At 39.0% G+C, this 19160-nt stretch overlaps 1 protein-coding gene across 1 annotated transcript in view; it reads left to right on the forward strand.

The window, feature by feature from the left end:
- Window positions 1–19160, forward strand: part of RYR3 (ryanodine receptor 3) — a 775913-nt gene that overhangs the window by 382155 nt on the left and 374598 nt on the right. The window contains exons 11-12 of the mRNA XM_006831810.1: window positions 2871–3044; window positions 15075–15196. Coding sequence (XP_006831873.1) covers window positions 2871–3044; window positions 15075–15196 — 296 coding nt within the window. The remainder of the gene's footprint in view (window positions 1–2870; window positions 3045–15074; window positions 15197–19160) is intronic.

Genomic DNA, 19160 nt, shown 5'->3' on the forward strand with positions numbered 1-19160 from the left:
TTTATGCATTCCATTTTATTTTTGACAGTTTCCCATTTTCCTAGATTCATACTTTGTGCATTCCACAGTTCTGATTTTTAAGTGATGTTAACAGCTGTTTCTCTTCAGTTTGAGTCGTGTCCCATCAGCAATTGAAGGTTCCAAGGGCTTTATTCCATTCTCATCATCACAGTCAATTCTTCTTTGAGGAGGAAGCTCTTCCCCAGTCGAACTTTGAGTGCCTTCCAACCTGAGGGTCTCATCTTCTGACACTATATCTCACAATATTCTGGTACTCTTCATCATATTTCAGTATTCAATATTCTGGAGGTGATAGTGTTCCACTGTTATTTGGTAGTCCGTTTCTCCTTTCACCTAGTCTGTCTTCATCAAGAAGCTCAGCTGAAACCTGTCCTCTGTGGATGACCCTGTTGGTATTTAAAATATTCATGACAAAGCTTCCAGAATCAAAGCAACACACAAGCTACCAAGTGCAATAAACTGACAGACTGGTGGAACCAAGAATCTAGCAGTTATATTTAACAGTTGCAATGCGTATTATTTTCAGTTCAGTGTATTGAATATTGTTAGAGAAGAGGCTAACTTAACATTTTGGTCATCTTTTTAATCCTGTTACTGGCTTGAGTGTCTATAGGGCTATGGATGTATTTGAGGTGAAAGCAGATTTGATTTTGTACAATAAATTCACTCTTGACCAAATGCCTGATTAAAAAAAAAAAGTACTTAATGTATCACATTCTATTTTCCCATTGACTGTCATAATGAAACTATAAAATTGTTCCTCTGGAAATGTTCAGTTTGAAAAATAAGTCTCAACAATCTATCCAGTGTTAACACACACATTTAAAAGACACAAATTTTCCTATAAATTAATGACTTTGCTGAAAATGACCCTTTAAATGAATGCTGAATAACAAATTGGCTTTTATGAAGGATTGAAGGAGAAGAAATAACAGCTGAAATTATAAAAAATAAACACAAAGGAAAAAAATGACTCTGCCATGCATGTTTTCTTAATATGTTCTGATTAAGTAACTGCAATGTACTAAATTTTCTCTAATTGCATCCAAATTCAGTTGAAATGTAAGACTATATAATATAAGCAAACACATATGTTGTCCTGAGTATTCAGTAGAGAAATACGACTCTGTGAGTGATATATAACAGGAGAAACTAATTTTGCCTTCAATGAGAAGGTGACATCTGAACAAGGCTTTGAAGAGTTAGCAGTTCAGGGTAGTAGAAAGGAGCCACAGACACTGGAGCTGTACTTACTGGGCTCAAATCCTGGCTCTTCTATGATTTCTTGAGTGATTTGAGCTAAATTATTTCCTTCTATGTACCTTTGTTGTATCATCTGTAAAACTGACCTAATGTTTGTAGCTATATTAGAAGCTGTTATGAAGAGCTACTATGTGTAAATTTACTACATTGAGTTATACATGGTGTAAGAAATTAATTCATGTGCTGCTATTGTTTCATCACTAAGAATGGGAGAAAAGTTATTGCAAGCAGAGAGATAACATGCAATGTTTTTTTATTCTGTAAAAAAATCAAAATGCTCCCTTGTTAGTGGCCGTTACAAATGAGCAATTTAATGCAAGCTATAGAGAAGAAATGAAACTAAAGTAGACTCATTCATCACAGAGCCACAGTATCACCAATTGATGAGGAAGGAGCAGAGTTATCTAGCGTCAGGGGTCTACTTTGCAACACATTCTGTGACAGGCACTTTAGGTTTTCACCAAGAAACTACCTGATGCACAATAGCTTCCCTTTTCACATTGAAAAATAGATTTTGTATGAAGTACTGGTAATTGAAAAATGAAACCTACTTGTTGGCCTGTTTAACTGAAATGATCCTAAGAAACAGATAAACAAATGAGTGCCTTTGATTAAGTCACAGTAGTCTTTACCTGCTCAAACATCTGATTTCTACAGCTGTTTCTATGAGGTTAACTTATGTGTGCTTAATAGTGGTTCTGAATCAGGCTGCTAATCTCACGGTCAGCAGTTTGAAACTACCAGCTGTTCCATGGAAGAAAGATGAGACTTTCTGCTCCCATAAAGATTTATAGCCTCAGAAACCCTGTACAGGTTTCTAGGAGACAGAACTGACTCCATGGCACATAACAACAACAGACCAGACTAGTTAAGTACCAAACTGCTAACCACCAAGTCAGCAGTTCAAACCCATCAGTCTCTCCTTGGAATCCCTATATAGGATCGCTATGAATTGGAACTCAATATCACTTAATAACAACAACAACAACAGCAACTTAGAGTCAGAACTCCTAAAACAGGTATGTATATAAGATAATGATTAAAATTATGCAAAGTATTACTGTTGAAGATAAGTTCATTGTTTTATTAGAGTCTATAGTGGTTACGAATCGGGCTCCTGTCCTCAGGGTCAGCCGTTGGAAACTACCAGCTATTCTGCCAGAGAAAGATGAGGCTTTCTGCTCCCATAAAGATTACAGCCTTGGAAACCCTGTAAAAGATCGCTATGACTCAGAACCAACTCCAAGGCACATACCAACAACAACAATTTATCCTAAGTTAGGATAAGGAAAATATAAAATAAAATATAAACTTAAAATTAGGACCAAAGAGAATCTTCCAGTTGCCTCCTTTTCCCTTGAATTTACATCATTTTTAAAGTAACCATAACTTGAAATCTATCGATTTTGCAATTAACAGCAGAGAACAGAAGCAAGCATTTCTGAAATCCTGACTTGGACAGGCATATCATGATTATTTTGGTCACTGGTTCCCTGGTTACAAATTCCACATGAATTCATTTGTTTTATATATTGAGTTTCTGTTCAGTTTGACATGCCTGTGTTTGCTTCTTTCTTGTGAAATAGGAGATCAAGGAGAAATTGGATCCCAGTCACAAACGAGATATAGAAGGCATGGGAGTTCCAGAAATTAAGTATGGAGATTCCATCTGCTTTGTCCTGCATATAGCCAGTGGTTTGTGGGTGACTTACAAAGCACAAGATGCCAAAACATCTCGCCTTGGGCCTCTGAAAAGAAAGGTGAGGGGTCAAAAAACTGTGGTGAATTCATTTACCTTGAGGTTGCATGATGTAGGTTTTTACTTCCTACATTCTGGTTATTCTGAGACAGATAATACACAATTCTTCTGGTACATCAGCTGAAAGTGATTTTTCGGGGGCCCACATATTCAGTGTTGTAAAACCCAGTTTTAATGTATGAAAAATCTTTGCCATAGGGAAGGGGACAACTCATACAATGTACTCCAAAACCTGATCACAATGACTTCGGGTGGACATGCTGTTTTGGGATTATCCACATCATTGCTCCCTTCATTTACCTTGACAACTGAGTTACTGTGTAATTTTCATAATATGCTAAATAGATCTCTACATACTGCAACAAGCGTATAGAAGCAAGAAGGCAGAAGGATGAGATGTTGTGGAATGATGATGTATCCACAGAGAATTTATCCAGATGTGAGTGGTCTGTCACAACCTACTGCACTGGGAAACTAACCTAAATATATGCAATATTCTTGTTTTTTCAACCAAAACATAAAGTCAGTTTCTATGAGAGTGTTTCTTTTGGTAGAAATCATAAAGTTAGGTGCCAAGAGTTTGATGTTTTCTCTTGGAAAAATCATGAGTAAGAGTTTGGGAAGTCAAGGAATCCTAAGATAAGGCTGTAAGAGGCATTCTATACTGTTCAGTTATGCTTAAGGAAGCTTCAAGAAGTTCAAGGAAAAATTAATCTTTCAATTCTATTTCCCCCCCCACAAACTTATTGAAGCCCCCTTGTTTCAGCTCAATGTTATGATGAAGACAGTTTCCCCAGAATGTTAGTCATTGTAAGAAAGGTTGTTAGAAAGAAAACTAAAAGGGACTAAGTCAGAAGTATTGCAGCTAGAGTTCCAGTTCATACATGCACAGGTTTATTCTAAACAAAATATATTTAACCATGTCTTTGTGGTCAGTGAATGACCATAGACAAGTTCTCTCAGTAATACACTTGTTTTAGTCTAGTTAGGGTGCTTTCCAAAAATGGCTACTTTTTGTATCACAGAAACAAAGCGATTTTGCAGTCAGGGCTTATATAAAAATTTTACAGAATTCAAGTGATTATTCATGAATCATTGAAGCTTTGCAATAAATTTACAAGAATGCTGCCCCACATAAGACAGATTTTAGATGAATCGAGGGTTTTAAGGAAGGTCAGGAAGACCTCAAAGATGGACCAAAAGAGGAAAGACAGTCAACCTTAATGAATGAAAAAACTCTGGTTGGAGTCCAGAAACTCGTGAAAGAAGACCTTGAAATTACTGTTGATATGAGAGCTACTGAAGTTGGTTTCTCACATGGTTTGGCATTTTACATTTTAAAGGAGCATCTTGGGTTCAGCAAGCTTTCAGCTGGATAGGTGCCAAAAGTGTCTACAAAATGAGCTAGTTCAAAGAGCTGATCTTAACCTCTCTTAAGCAAAACTGAAGCTAATGAAGGTGATTTTAGAGAATGAGCCATAACTAGGGATGAGTCTTAAATTTACCTCTGGGATTCAAAGAGCAAGGTCCAATCAAAAGTGATTTTCAGGGGTGTCTGGGGACCCATTCAATTGTTAAATTCAAGGCAGAGGTGTTGGCTCAGAAGGTTATAGCAACTGTTTTGGGGATTCCCAAGGGGAAATCTTGATTGATTTCTCAAAGGACACGGACTATCATGGGCTTAATATGAAGACATTTTGAGAAAATTGAGAACTGCATTAGTGAGAAAAAATCCAGAAAACTTGTGTTGATAAAATTCTTTCTCCATCATGACAATATGCCTGCTACTTCTTCAAGATAGCATATGTTGCTTTGCGAGAATCTCATTGGAAAACATTAGTCTGTCTATCCTACAACCATGATCTTGCCTTTCCAGATTTTTTTTCTCCCCAAACTCAAAGAACATTTAAAAGGAAAAAGATTTGAATGCTTTGAGGATGCCAGAACTGCCATTTTGAAGGGCTATAAATCCCAAGAATGGAAAATTCTTGAGTGAAGTGTCATATACTGACTTCAGACATATATAGACAAAGAACAGTAATGTCACATTTTGATATATATTTTTTAATGTTTCCATGATTTTGAAACACCACTTTTTGAATTATCCTTATATCTTGCTTTCATGTAAAGCAAAACATACCCATAGACACTATCTAAGAAAGAAAAAAATGAAATTTTCAAAAGAAGATAGAAAATGAACAAGGGGTCACAAAGGGTAGCTTGTATGAATGAGTTCAGTCCTTTCTTTGAAAACAGTGATAAAGGCTGGGTAAAAATACAAAGATAGAAAAAAGTAAGTCTTAAAAAGTATAAACAACCAAGACATCGAGGACATGAATGCTAAATACGCCAGATGGAATAGAAGTGCTGTAGGATGAATGCGGGTATGACCCTGTGGATCAGCACTGGACTGTGAACCACAAGGTCAGCAGTTCAAACCCACCAAACTGCCTCTCAGAAAGTCCTATACTGGGTCACCAAGGGTCAAAACCAACTTGATGGCATTGATCAACAACAGCAACAACAAGGGTGAGCTCTACCTTTGTCTCGGCATTTCCCCTCAGCATATTTGCAGATTTTTAGCACCTGAAAGTAGGCTCTTGTATTCGTTTCATTGGACTGGATAGACATATTTGAGATAGCATCAGCCCAGATTTCTGGGACTTGAGGGACCAAGATGCCAGACTGGTGGGAACTATAGAAATGTGAGCCTAAAATTCTGTGTGCTATGTCCCTTGGATCGTAAGCTGAACATAGATCAAGTGTGAAGTTAAGATAAAAGCAAAGAGAAAGCAACTATGATGTTAAAGAACAAAACAGACTTTGACACTATAGCAGTACTAGAGGAACAGAGATTGGGGCTCATGGTACCCAAACTTAGAATATTCTCAGGAAACATGGGCCTTCATTTAATTTCTCCAAGAACTACACCCCAGGAGTAAGGTCTGCATTCTGGGAGTAAGGGCAAATTGAAAATAGATTCCAGAAACCCACCAATCCTCTAGCATATTAACCTATCAAAAGAAAAAATCCTCTATCTTGTTATTGTTGATTACCATTAAGCTTTCTCCTACTCACAACAACCTTGTGTGTAGCAGAATGAAGCCTTGTCCAGTCCTATGCTTACCACTAACAATCTGTCAGTTTGAAGTAGTGTGGTGCTTTGTATGTTACTATGATGCTTGACCACCATTTGACTGTCTCAAAAACAGATTTAATGTAGTAGATTCTATGATCAAAGACCAGAAGAGTTGTGGGAGACTTCAAGAACATCATTAAATGACAAGAAAGAAAGGAAAGACCAAGATTGTTGTTAAAAGAGACTCTAAAACTTGCTCTTGAGCATAGAACATAAAGCAAATATATGAAATTAAGTAAAATAGATGAACAGAAGGTTTCAAAGGGCAGCTAGAAAAGTAAAAGTATTATAATAAAGTGTAAAAGACCTGGAGTTAGAAAACAAAAAGGGAAGAGTATGTTAAGCATTTCTCAAGCTGAAAGAAATGAAGAAAAAAATTCAAGCTTCAACCTGGAGTGTTAAAAGATTCTATGGGCAAAATATCAAATGATGAACATAGAACCTGGAGAAGATGGTAGATAACATAGTTCACAAAGACACAGTATTCTACATCTGGCTTCAGTGAATAGTATTTGGGGTCTTAAAAACTCAGGAGCAGCCATCTAAGGTACAATTATTGGTCACTCCAACTGGGGAAAGAAGAATGATGAAAATTGAAGATGCTTGGAATCAATTAGTCCAATGAACTAAAGAAACACATAAATGTAGGTCTCCATGGCTCTGAGACCAGAGAACTAGATGGTTCCTGGCTGTTAATACCAACTTCTCTGAAAGATAACCACATTTAGATGGGTCCTGGATTGAGTGGGAGACTACCAAAATCAAGCTTAATGGTCAGAAAAAGACTGGAGGAACCTGAGACTAAGGCCTCTTCTGTAAGATCTGGAATGAAATTCACCCACATGGTCCAGTTGAAGCTAAGCAGGAAACAGACATGGGGGACAACAACACTAGTAAGATATGCTCACCATGGAATGTTCAACCATTCAATATAAAAAGAGCAAGATTTACCAAAGTACAAAGCTCAGAAGGATTTGGGACGAGGATGGGAGTGATAAGAACCACAGGAAGCTAAGTGGGTAACTGTTGTTCCATGGAGGGAACTGCAATCAGTGAAAAAGAAACAAGTGCATGATATGGTGAATATAACACTAAAGGTAAACCTTCACTCAATTCACAATAAAGTTCAGGGGAAAAAAGTGGTAGATAAGAGATCCACTGTACCAAAAAGAAATGGTCTATGTTCAACCATTTTAAGAGGGTAGCGTATGCTCAAGAATTTATGGTACTGAAGGGAAAAGTCCAGGCTACACTGAAAGCATTGGCGAAAAACAAAGCTTCAGGAATTAACACAATATAAGTAGAAATCGTTCAACACACTAATACAGCACTGGAAACACTCATCTGTGCTGAGAAATTTAGAAGACCGCTATCTGGCCAACTCTGGAGAAAGATGAGGCTTTCTAACCCTGCGAAGACATAAAGTCTCAGAAATCCTATTCAGGATTGCTGTGAGTCAACTGAGTCTGGCACTTAACAACAACATCTGGCCAACTAATTAGAACAGATCCATATTTGTACCCCCTCCAAAGAAAGGTGACCGAACACAAGTTATAAATCATCTTAACAATATGATTAATATCACATGCAAGTAAAATTTTCATTAAGATAATTCAAAAAAACAGTTCCAGCAGTACATTGACAGATGTTAAAGCCAGATTCAGATGAGGATGTGGAACTAGGGATGTCAGTAGTGATGTCAGAAGGATATTGGCTGAAAGCAGAGAAGAACAGAAAGATCTTTATTTGTGCTGTATTGACTATGCAAAGGCATTCAACTGTTGGTATCATAACAAAATATGGATAACATTGTAAAAAATGAGTATTCCAGAACACTTAATTGTGCTCATGAGGAACCTGTGCATATACCAAAAGACAGTTGTTCGATCAAAATGGCGGGGGATGGGGAGGATACTAAATGATTTAAAATCAGGAAAGGTGAGCCCCAGGATTGCGTTCTTTCAGCATAATTACTTAGTTTGTATGCTCAGAAAATAATCTGTGAAGCTAGATTATATGAAGTAGGATTTGAGGTAGACTCATTAACGATCTGTGATATGCAGATGTTGCAACCTTGCTTGCTGGAAGCAAAGAATACATAAAATACTTGCTGGTGAAGATCAGACTGCAGCCTTTAACATGAATTGCACCTCAATGTAAAAAAAAAACAAAAAACATCACAGCTGAGCCAATAAATAACCTCATGATAAATGGAGAAAAGATTGAAGCTGTCAGTTGTCAAAAGTCTCCATGTTGCTGAGATCCACAATCAACAGTCATGGAAACAGCAGTCAAGAAATCAAACAACAGATTGCATCAGGCAAATCTACTGCACAAGACCTTTTTAAACTGTTCAAGAGCAAAGATGTCAGTATGCCCAAGTCATGGTATTTTCAATGCATGTGAAAGTTGGGTAATGAATAAGGGAGACCATATAAGAATTGATGTATTTGAATCATGGTGTTAGAGAAGAATCTTAAAAAGTCCATGCACTGCCAGAAGAATAAACAGGTCTATGTTGGATGAAATACATAGCCAGTATGTTCCTTAGAAGCCAGGATGGAAAGACATCATCTCTCATTCTTTGGACAGAAGGGACCAGTCCTTGAGAAGGACATCATGCTTAGTAAAGTGGAAGGTCAGTAAAAAAGAGGAAGACCTCAGTGAGATGGATTTACATGGTGGCACTGACAATGGGCTCAAATGTAGCAATTGGGAGGATGGTGCAGAACCAGGCAATGCTTCGTTCTGCTGTGAATAGAGTCGTTATGGGTCAGAACAGACTCGATGGCACCTAACAGCAACAACAAAAATAGGATCCTGGAAACTATGCCACTAATATTTCAGAATACTAGAAGGGTCACTCATGGTGGAGAAGTTTCAGTGGCGATTCCAAATTAAGATTATGAAGAAAGGCCTGGCAATCTACTTCTGAAAATTGGCCAGTGAAAACTCTGAATCCTCTATATAGAGTATGATACATCATCTAAGACCTCACCAATTTTGGTATGCAGCATTTGTTATCCAACAGATTGGCAGATCACTCGTGGTGGTGTTGGTAATGTCCTGCATTACACCATTAGAACTCAGCCAATCACTGCGGCTGTGGTGTGCCATTGAGTTGTTTCTGAGTCATGGTAAGCCTCTGTAGGATTCCCAAGGCTGTGAAATCTGCAGGGGACTGGAGCTGTTAACTGCAAAGGCAACAGTTTGAATCTGCCAACTGCTCTGCAAGAGAAAGATGGGACATTCTGCTCCTGTAAAGATTTACTGGAGTCCTGGTGTGGCACATCAGAGCAAGCACTCAACCTCAAGGTCAGTTTGAACCACAGGGTCAGTGGTTCAAACTCAGTAGCTGCTTCTTGGAAACCCTATACAGGGTTGCTATGAGCATGACCGTATCGATGACACTTGATAACAACAACAAAGTTTGTATTGCCTTGTGTGGTGCTGTGGGTTAATGCGCTGGATGCAAGGTCAGTTTGAAACACAAGGTTGGAAGTTCAAGCTCACCAACCACTCAGAAAACCGATACAGGGTTGCTATGGGTCAGAACTGATTTGACGCAACTAACCAACAAAGGAGCTCTGCTAGCGTAGTGGTTACAAATTGGGCTGTGAACCGCAAGGTCAGCAGTTCGAAACTACCAGCGGTTCCATGGGAGAAAGATGAGGTGTTGTGTTCCCGTAAAGATTTACAGCCTTGGAAACCCTGTGCAGGGTCGCTATGAGTCAGAACCAACTCCACGGCACTTAACAACAACAACAACCAACAGTAAACAATGCTTAGCAACAGCAACAACAAAAAAAAACCCTAACCAGGGTCGCTATGAGTTGGAACCAACTTGATGGCATACCACCACCAGTCTTTATAGGACCAGATTCCCGGACCTTTCCATGTATAGCTGCCCAGTGGATTTGAATCAACAACCTTTCTGTTAGCAGTCATGTACCAATAGATGACTTCAGTAGATGATCAGGCACAGCAAAGGAGAGAAAATTATTCTAGTGAAAATTGTTAAGTGCCATTGAGTCAGTTCTGACTCATATCAACCCTGTATGTATAGGGTTTCCAAGGAGCAGCTGGTAAGTTTGACCCACTGACTTTGTGGCTCAAACCAACCTTGCAATTAAATACATTATTCTGCAGCACTGTTAGGTCAACAGAAAATATACAGACTGAAGTTCAGAGAGGAAAAAACAGAATTAAAAAAAACAAAAACAAAAACAAAACAACCCAAAAACATAATAAATATGAGAGAAGCTTAAAAGGCACCTGTGTCTAAATTGCAGGGAGACTAGTAAATACTGAATAAATTAATTTGTTACGAAGTTCAAATATGGAATTACTCACTGTTGGTAACAGTCAGATAAATGATTTGGGGTGTATTGACTGGAAAGGTGTACAGAGAGGCTTCTGGAGTGATGGATAGTTTTTTGCTTTTATCTAGTGGTGATTAGATACAATCATTTATAAAAATGTATCAAGCTTTATATTAAGATTTTGTGCTTTGTTATTTTTACTTTCCCAGGAAAGGGTTTTGTTTATCTGAATTCAGAAATATAAGGTCTGATTAGGGACTTTTTTAGTCCTTGTTTAGTTAGATATCCCTAGTACTAAATACAGTGCCTAGCATAGGGTCAACCACTATTGTTTGATAAAAGACTTAACCATGAGCAGTGTTGTTGTTAAATGCTGTTGAGTTTTGAGTCTGTTCCAACTCATAGCGTCCCTGCGTAGGGTTTCCCAAGAGTGACTAGTGGGTTTAAACTGCCAGCCTTGTGTTTAGAAGTCCAATGTTTATCCTACAGCGCCACACCAGGACTCCATGAACATACTCACTACATTCTGAAATACTAAACAATACACCTTCTATTTTGAAGTGAAAGTTTTAGAGCAAACAAAAGACATTATTACTTTTCAGAGAACCATAAAACTATGAAATTATTTGACTCAAAGGAGACTTAAACTGAGACTCGAGACAAATTCAAGAAAAACTGTACAATAACATGCTGTCCCCACCTAGTTATTATAGAGAAGTAAGATGCTTGTGGGGCATCTCTGCCTAACCTCTCATACATAATATGATGGACAGTAGTCAGTCTCTGTGGTACCATCTTGATACCAAGGACTCAGTGGGCTATTGTTTTCAGCCACAATATATTTCTTTCATCCTTAATGGGGAGAGCATATAATATAATTATTGTGAAAGTCATCTTTAGAAATCAGTCCTGTCATTTCTATTGGCATGTGTTTTTAATGACCCTGTACACTTTTCTTTCTTGCAAATAAATTCTAAGAAAGTTCCAGTATCTGGATCAGCATCAAACTATCCCCAAAGTGTGTGAGCAGCGTCTCTAGTGAGAAGAGAAACAGACTTTTACATTTAAACCTATCTGTAGCCTGTCCCTGCCCAAAGTGTTCTTATAAAATACGCACTGTCTTCAAAATTCCTGAATACAAAAGCTTCATCTTGCACATATACAGTATTGGTACATATATGAGAAATATGTTTTATACTTACCAGCAAAAAATATTGAATATACTTGAAAGCCGAAGAATCCTACTAATTGAGACAGATGGTCTCTTGTTAACTTTACTGATGTAGATAAGAAACATTTCAGTCCCACATGAAGAAGCTGTGACCTCAAGATGCATATGGCTGGTTGAAGAAATGAGGCAGCTACATCAGTCAGCACAATACAGTGAACAGGGAACCGCATTCAAAGGAGCACCGAAAGTGCTGGAAAAGCTCAGAAGAAGGCTGTGGTGTTAGATGGAACCGTGCAGGATGAGAAGATTTTTGGCAGAGGTGGCAGGAAAAGATTTGTGTGTATATGTGTTTAGGCAGTAATAGGAACAAAAATAAAGTAGGCAAAACAGGTAGTCCTGTTTTTGTGCATGATGTTGAAGGGAAAGATGGGAGACAAATCTTTCAGTACTACCTTAAGAAATTAAACAGTACCACAGGAGAGCTTTTAGCAGATGTTTTAGGGAGTGGCTGGGACAAAGTCACATCCCAAGAAAATTAGTCTGACTACAGTGGTTATGAATCAGGCTGCAAACCGCAAGGTCAACAGTTCGAAACTACCAGCTGTTGCACAGGAGAAAGATGAGGCTTCCTGCTCCCGTAAAGACTTACAGCCTTGGAAACCCTGTGCAGGGTTGCTTTGAGTTGGAACTGACTCCACAGCACATAACAACAATAATGCTATGTTGGACTCCTGGCTTGGCACTGTAGGATCAGCACTGGACAGCGAACCACAAGGTAAGCAGTACAAACCCGCCAACTGCTCCTCAAAAACCTATGCAGGATCCCTAAGAGTCAGAGGTGACTTGATGGCACTTAACAGCTTACTGTATTAGTTGGGAGTGGGGGATAGTGATCTTCGGGCGACTGGTTGAAAGGCTCTTGTATTCTTCTCAGAGAAATGTACAGGGCCTGACCTGTAGGTATTGGTGACATGTAAGGAGAATGGAATTTGTGGATCCAAACTGGCATTTGACTTGGTGGGTGGGGAGTAGGGAGGGGTACTCTAAGGATGTTGTCTATGTGGAGAACTCCTGATTTTCATGGTTGATGAGTTGTACCTGTCCTTGCCTACCTCTTCCAGGATGATAGCACAGAGATTCATTTAACTACTAGAATGTGTGTGAATCTGAGAAAGTGTGAGTTTGGAGACACACTTCCCCAAACTCTCTCTCTGTGGTGTCAATAATGCTTCCAGCTGGGTTGCTTAAGGAGCAAGGTAAATTTCCCTCTGAAATACTAAGTATGTTCAAATCTGTGTTAAGCAATTTTATGAAGCAAACAAAACAGGACCCTAGAAAAACTGGAAGAACGAAAACACCATGAAAACGTTGATGAGTGGTAACTTACCTAAAAGGAAGCACCCCCTTTCCATCCCAACGTGGGCAGCTTCTTTCTACTCTTCCCTGCCTTGAATTTGAGTGTGGTACTCCTCTCAGAGAAAAAAAAATACCTTAGGAAAAGAGCTGTGGAAATCAATAGGACTCATAATAACAAACTCTAACAAATGCAGTGCCCCAGTTCTCATTATTTTCTTTTGCTGGCTGATTTGAATGTGTTATATGAACAAGCAAAATCTAAGGATTTTGGTCTTTAGGGACCAGGAATCTGGGACTAAGGCCAAGGAAAATCTAATGGCAAATGTATTGCCAAAACTAAATGCAGCATTGCTAACCGGTTGCTAGGAAGTTCTCACAAAGTAATGTTTTGGAACCGTTGGTGAATCAATTGGTAGGGGCATCATTTAATAACTCTGGTTGCTGTATATAGATAGGATGCAGAGTCTCTTGTGTTTTTTTCTAAAATAATAACCTGAAACTTTGAATCCCATATTACTTACTGTGTCTACTCATGATACCAGGACATCCTTGCAGAAGAGTAGAAAATAAAGAGGAAATCTTCACATGGAAAGTAAAATAAGTTGCTCCCTTGTGTTAAAATGAGACAAACCAAAGGTTCTCATTCTAATTGTTCCTTTTGAGCCACATGTTCCATTTAATCCTGACTTTCAAGACCTATAAAAATTTTCTCCCTTCATTTACTCCCTTCAAAAGGAAACCATGCTTAGGGAATTAACAAGGTCAAATTCACCTAGGTAACATTTGCATATGCTTGACCCTTTCAAAAGGCAACTGCTTCTGAACTCTATATCAAATCTAGTTCCACTGTAAAATTCTATCATTAAGTCCTTGGGAATCAATAAGTTTTGTTTAGTTTATAGATAATTAACTGATTGGTGCAAGATCAGTAATTTCCCCTTAAACAGCATTTGTTGAGTACCTGTTCTTTTTGTTAAGTGCTGTTGAGTCGGTTCCAACTCATAGCAACCCTGTGTAGGGTTTCCAAGGAGTGACTGGTGAGTTTGAACTGCCTACCTTGTGGTTCAGACCGACCTTGCGATCCAGTGCTTTATCCCACAGTGCCACACCAGGACCTAATCTAGGAAACTTGATAAATGGTTTACATGCAAATCATAGAGTCATCGTATCAACCCTCCAAAATAAATGTATGCAGTTGAAGCAAAGAGGGTTGTTGGCCAAAGTCACACAGCTGGTAAGTGACATAGTAGGACTCGAACTAAGCTCAGCTGATTGTTGTTGTTAGGTGTCATCCAGTCAGCTCAGACTCATAGCGACCCTACGCACGACAGAATGAAACACTGCCCAGTCCTGCATCATCTTCACGATTATTGGTATCCGTGAACCCATTATTACTGCCACTGGTGTCAGTCCATCTCATTCAGGTCTTCCTCTTTTTAGCTGTCCCTCCACTTTATGAAGCAGGAGGACTGTCTCCGGGGACTGCTAGCAGAACTCATATTCTCAAATCTTTTTTTTTTTACCCATGATGAGCACCATCCAGAGCTACTCCCCAAATTCTACAGTTAACTAAACCAGTGCAGCTTGTCTTTCATAGAGAAATGCAAGCCTAACCCCAGAAGAGGGTTTTGCTTCCCATTGTTTTTCCTCTTCTACTATTGTCTCTGGAGAAATAAGTTCTGAGCAGAGTCAGTTTTTCCATCTCCATGGGTAAGGTTTTATACTCATTTTAAGAGAAAAATCTTGTGAACTATATTTCCACCACTTTAAATTAACCAAACCCAAGGAATTTATTGTTAACTCTTAACCACTGTGCCACATACACTTTCATTTTTATCAAAACACCTTGTTTTAGCAATGATTCATATATCAGTAATAGGGCACATGGACAAAATAACCTCACTGCCCCATTTTCAAAATGGCCCCAGGGAGCCATGCTGGAGCTAAGGAGTAAGAAGGATGAGGGAAGCTGCAGGAAATGTTGACTGCTCAGTTGTGGGATAATGTGTAACTTGGACCTGGTATCCCTTGTCCTATGGGTAGGTCATACTGCATCAGGAAGGCCACATGGATGATGGATTAACACTGCAGAGATGCCAGCATGAGGAGTCCCAGGCTGCTCGGATCATCCGGAACACAACAGCTTTATTCAGTCAGTTTGTCAGGTAACTCAGTGCCTGCCTTTTTGTGTCCGTTTCTGCTCTATAGTCTCCAAGATTCTAAGCACCCCCTTCTAAGTACAAGCAGTCCTTGGCTTTCAAATGAGATCAGTTCCTCCAGGTATCTTTAAATGGAATTCATAGGTAAGTCGGAACAAGTGTATACATTTCTTATTTAGCCTTCTTTAGGGCAAGAAAATGTTGGGAATGATTTAAAAGCTGTGTTTGCAGTTAAGTAAAGGCAATTGTAATGAATTTGTTTCTGTTAGGGGTTGGTTCAGCCTTTTCAAATTGGGGCAACTTAGCATTAAAGGGCAAGTATGAGTTATCCGTAAGTCAGATATTTGTAACCTACAGATTTAATGTACTGAGTGTTACCAGGAAGTGATCAAGCACCAGTAAAGAGTTTTATCAGCCACAGCTTGGAACTGAAACATATTTTCCATATATATGGCCTCCTGCTGTCTTTCCTCACTGCCCCCACTTCCTTCTGTACCCAACAAATGCATGTCCCATTGGCTATTCAGAATGGGATGATGAATTTACCCAGGTCTTCTCATGAAAATTAAGCAAAAAGAGCTGGTGTATCATAATTCTCTTTTGATGTATTTTGCAAAGGGTCGGAAAAGGAAAGAAGAAATCCACTGTCTGTGTGCTATTTTTAAGTCTATTCAGAACTGTTGCTGTGGCTTGAATCAAATTAGATTTACACTGGAAGCTTTAGGTTCTCCAAGTTCAGCTGGGATTTAAGTGGGAAAATAAACTGAACTACCTGCGTGCATCATAATCCCTGCAGTTTAGACAGTACTGCCAAAAAAGGACGGTGTGGACTGTGTTCACCAATTACCATGAGGAACTGATTCAGTTCTAAACAGTGCAGTATTCTAACCATTCTTCCCTTGTTAGAAAATCTCTCTAAATCCATGAGGGTTTAAATTGCATGTGTGACTTTGCATGAAAAGAAACTATATGTTTTTTCTTTTCTTGGCTTTTGAAGCGCTGTGATCCAAGGGATGTGCATTTGTTAGGATAAAGCATAAGCTTCTGCTGTAGTCCAGGATTAATGTTTGTTTCTCTTCTAAGTAATTGTATAAAATAGGCAGGTAGGATAAGTGCCCCACATGTCGTCTATCTTACTGCTTTGTCATTTCCTACATCCATGATTGTGAAAGTGTGCCACTGGACACATCAGTATTACCTGCAAGGTAACTTATAAAAAAATGCACATGCTTAGGTTTCAGCTTCAGATACCCTTGGAGCTGTTGTTCGTTGCTGTCAAGTTGATTCTAACTCATGGCAACCCTATGTGTATAGAGTAGGGCTTTCAAGGCTTTGAAACTTTTTAGTGGATTGCTGGGCCTCTGGATGCATTGGAACCACCTAACTTTCTGCTAGTAGTGAGCACTAAACATTTGCATCACCCAGAAAAGGTCATTTTAATAAGCCTTCCAGGTGATTGTGATGTGTGCTGAAATTTAAGAACACCTCAGAAACAGGAGCCCTGTTGGTGCAGTGGTTAAGCTTTCAGTTGTTCACTTAAAGATCAGCAGTTGGAACCCACCAGCTGCTCCCTGGAAGAAAGATGAGGCAGAGGGTCGCCGGAGTTAGGTCATTGAGTTGGAATAGAATCAAAGGCAAAGAGTTTAGTTTGGGCCCTGGAATTAGAGTCTTAGCTTGGTTCATGTGAAATCCTGTGAGTAGTTTTGAACAACTAGTGCCTAGACCACAGCTTAGACCAATTCTTACAGAATCTCTGGGTAAGATTCAGATACCTGCATTTGATGAAAGCTTCCCAGATAATATTCAGCCATAGTTGACAATGACTTCCTTAGTGTGGTGTTTGTTGGTTTTGGGAGGGTATGCAGTCAAATGTAACTGACTACCATGATGTCTGAGTTCTGTCCTCCTAGATGGGAAAGAAAGAGAAAGTTAAAGAAAAGCAGTTTCTTTGTGTAAAGGTTATGACTAAGATAGCTGACTTGCTCTTGCATTCTGTTCATTGGTTAAGAGTTACTCACAAGACCACACCTAGTAGCAGGGTGTCTGAGAAATACAGTTTCTACCTGGTTGGCCTTTTACCTAATGTAACTCGGAGTTCTGCTACTAAATCAGAGAAGGGAAGAGTGGGTAATAGAGATTCTGCTACAGAATGGAATTAAGACCTGTAAATACAGGATCCTTAACTACCATTGGCTCTGCCCCTGGTTGCTTATGATCCCTGAGCATAATAGTTCCCCTTTTCCATGCACTGTAGAATGAGCACTGGACAGCAAGGTTGGTTGGAACCACAAGGGAAGCAATTCGAACTCACCAGCTGCTGAGAAACCCTATGCTGGGTCGCTATGAGGCACGTACCAACAACAACATGACTTCTTATTGGGAGTGTGGTGGCTCCATGTGATAAGCACTAGACTACAAACCACATGGTCTGGTACCTGAGCCTGCCACCTACTTTGCAGGAGAAAGATAGGCCTTTCTGCTCACACAAAGATTTTAAAAGCCTTGAAAATCCTGTACAAGGTTACTATGAGTTAGAACCAACTCCAAGGCACTTGACAGAAACAACAGCATGCCTCATTATATCCAGAACCTCCTAGTGTTGTTTAAAGAAAGACTGTAAGAATAAATGACCTGGTGTAGGCAGAAAAGGATACCCAACATGCAAGCATCAGTCTACTCATGCAGCTTATACCAGAATCATCACCCTAGAGCCGGGAGATTTTATTTACCTGGTTCTCCAATCCTCTCAACCTCTGCCCTTGTCTCTTCCAATTCAGTGCCCTTATCACACATATGGAGTCCTAGTGGGGAACTATGGGATCATGCACTAGACTGCAAAATTGGTTTGAACCACAAGGTCAGTAGTTCATGTTGACCAGCTACTTCTTCGAAACACTCTTACAGGGTGGATATGGGTCAGAACCGACTCAAGGGAACTTAACAACAACACATATTTGAAGCCCTGGTGTGGTACTGTTGGATAAACACTGGACTGCAAAGTTGATTTGAACTTCAAAGTCAGTGGTTCAAACTAACCAGTTGTTCCTTGGAAACATTATACAGGGTTGTTGTGAGTCAGAAATGACTTGATAGCACTTAAAAACAATCACACATATATAAAAAATAATTGAAAGGATCAAAGACCTAAGCGTAACAGCTAAAATGCTTCTATGGTATAAAAATCTTACATGTACATTTTTGTGACCTTATATTAAGCACTTGGATCACAATCCCTACAGCCTGAACAATGAAATACTACCAAAACCAATGAAAGTTCATATATAGGAATTCATCAAAATTAGAAAATTTCTGCTACAAAGGACACTACCAAAAAGTGAAAAGGCATTCCATATAATATGAGGAAATATGTACAAATCAAATATATGATAATCAAATATATGATACGTACAAATCAAAATATCTATCTATATAGCTTGTATCTCGAATATACTCAACCTAGAATTTAACTGGAAAAAGACAAACCAAATTTTTTAATGGGCAAAGGATCTGAATAGACATCTCTCCAAGAAAATACAGCCAGTCCTCTGCATCCACAGATTTTAGATTGCAGATTTAACCAGCCATGCATTAAAAATATTTTGGAGAGAGAGAAGGGAAATGGCTCCCCAAAATCAAGTAAGTGGTTAAAAACAATCCCTCAAATGATAAAAGGGAGTGTACAATTGTGTTTATATTGCATTAGGTATTATAAGTAATCTACAGATGATTTAAAGTATGTTGTGGGCTGTGTATGAATTGTATGCAGATACTGCATGATTTTTTATAAGGGACTTGAGCCTCCAAGGATTTTGATACAGTCTCCAGGGAGGGTTGAGTGTATCCTGAAACCAGTCCCGTATGAATTCTCAAGGAATTGAAAGCACTGTATACAAATGACCAATAAGCATCTTGAAAAGATGTCTCATGTCATTGTTGTTGTTAGGTGCCATCAAGTCAGTACTGACTCATA

This window comes from Chrysochloris asiatica, unplaced genomic scaffold (genome assembly GCF_000296735.1).
Source record: "Chrysochloris asiatica unplaced genomic scaffold, ChrAsi1.0 scaffold00004, whole genome shotgun sequence".
Lineage (NCBI taxonomy): Eukaryota > Metazoa > Chordata > Mammalia > Afrosoricida > Chrysochloridae > Chrysochloris > Chrysochloris asiatica.